At 55.1% G+C, this 839-nt stretch overlaps 1 protein-coding gene across 1 annotated transcript in view; it reads left to right on the forward strand.

The window, feature by feature from the left end:
• Positions 1–628, forward strand: part of LOC103799340 (LIM/homeobox protein Lhx3) — a gene marked incomplete at its 5' end in the record, with an annotated part of 2,606 nt that extends 1,978 nt beyond the window's left edge. Inside the window, one exon of the mRNA XM_009071648.1 lies at positions 204–628. Coding sequence (XP_009069896.1) covers positions 204–622 — 419 coding nt within the window. The remainder of the gene's footprint in view (positions 1–203) is intronic.
• Positions 629–839: the final 211 nt, after the last annotated feature.

Here is an 839-nt window from a genome sequence, read left to right on the forward strand (position 1 = left end):
CCAGAGCCTGCAGGAGTTCCCGGGCGGCTGCTGCCAGCCCTGAGCTTTGCTCTCCCAGAAAAACCAGAGTATTCCAGCCGTGAGCTTTGCTCCCCCAGGAAAACCAGAGTATTCCAGCCGTGAGCTTTGCTCTCCCAGGAAAATTAGAGTATTCCAGCCGTGACCATTGCTCTCCCAGTAAAACCAGTCCCTTTCCCTTTCAGATGAGCCCTCAATGTCTGAAATGAGCCATTCCAACGGGATTTACAGCAACCTCAATGAAGCATCCCCCGCTCTGGGGAGACAGGCTGGGACCAACGGGAGCTTTGCTCTGGATCACACTGGTCTCCCACCTCAGGACCAGTACCACGACCTGCGATCCAACAGCCCCTACGGGATACCCCAGTCACCAGCTTCCTTGCAAGCACTGCCAGGCCACCAGCCTTTAATCTCCAGCTTGGTTTACCCAGACAACGGCTTGGGCATCATGGGACAAAGTGGACAAGGAGTGCCCCAGTCCATGAGGGTCCTGGCTGGGAATGGACCCAGCTCTGACCTCTCCACTGGCAGCAGTGGGGGATACCCAGATTTCCCTGCCAGTCCTGCCTCCTGGCTGGATGAAGTTGACCATGCTCAATTTTGATACAGGATCCACCACTGTGCAGTGGGAAGGGAAAGGACTCAGTGCTGTTAAAGGTCATTTAGACTTGGAAACGATGGAGGGACAACCTTGAGGGCCAAGCGGCGCAGGAACGAGTGAGGACACAGAGGGAGAGGATGTGTTTTCGGAGGTGGTGGGCAAAGGCAGTGGCACCACAGCATCCAGAGTGTCCAAAAAAAACTGTGTCTTTACTAAACAC

This window comes from Acanthisitta chloris, unplaced genomic scaffold (genome assembly GCF_000695815.1).
Source record: "Acanthisitta chloris isolate BGI_N310 unplaced genomic scaffold, ASM69581v1 scaffold4483, whole genome shotgun sequence".
Lineage (NCBI taxonomy): Eukaryota > Metazoa > Chordata > Aves > Passeriformes > Acanthisittidae > Acanthisitta > Acanthisitta chloris.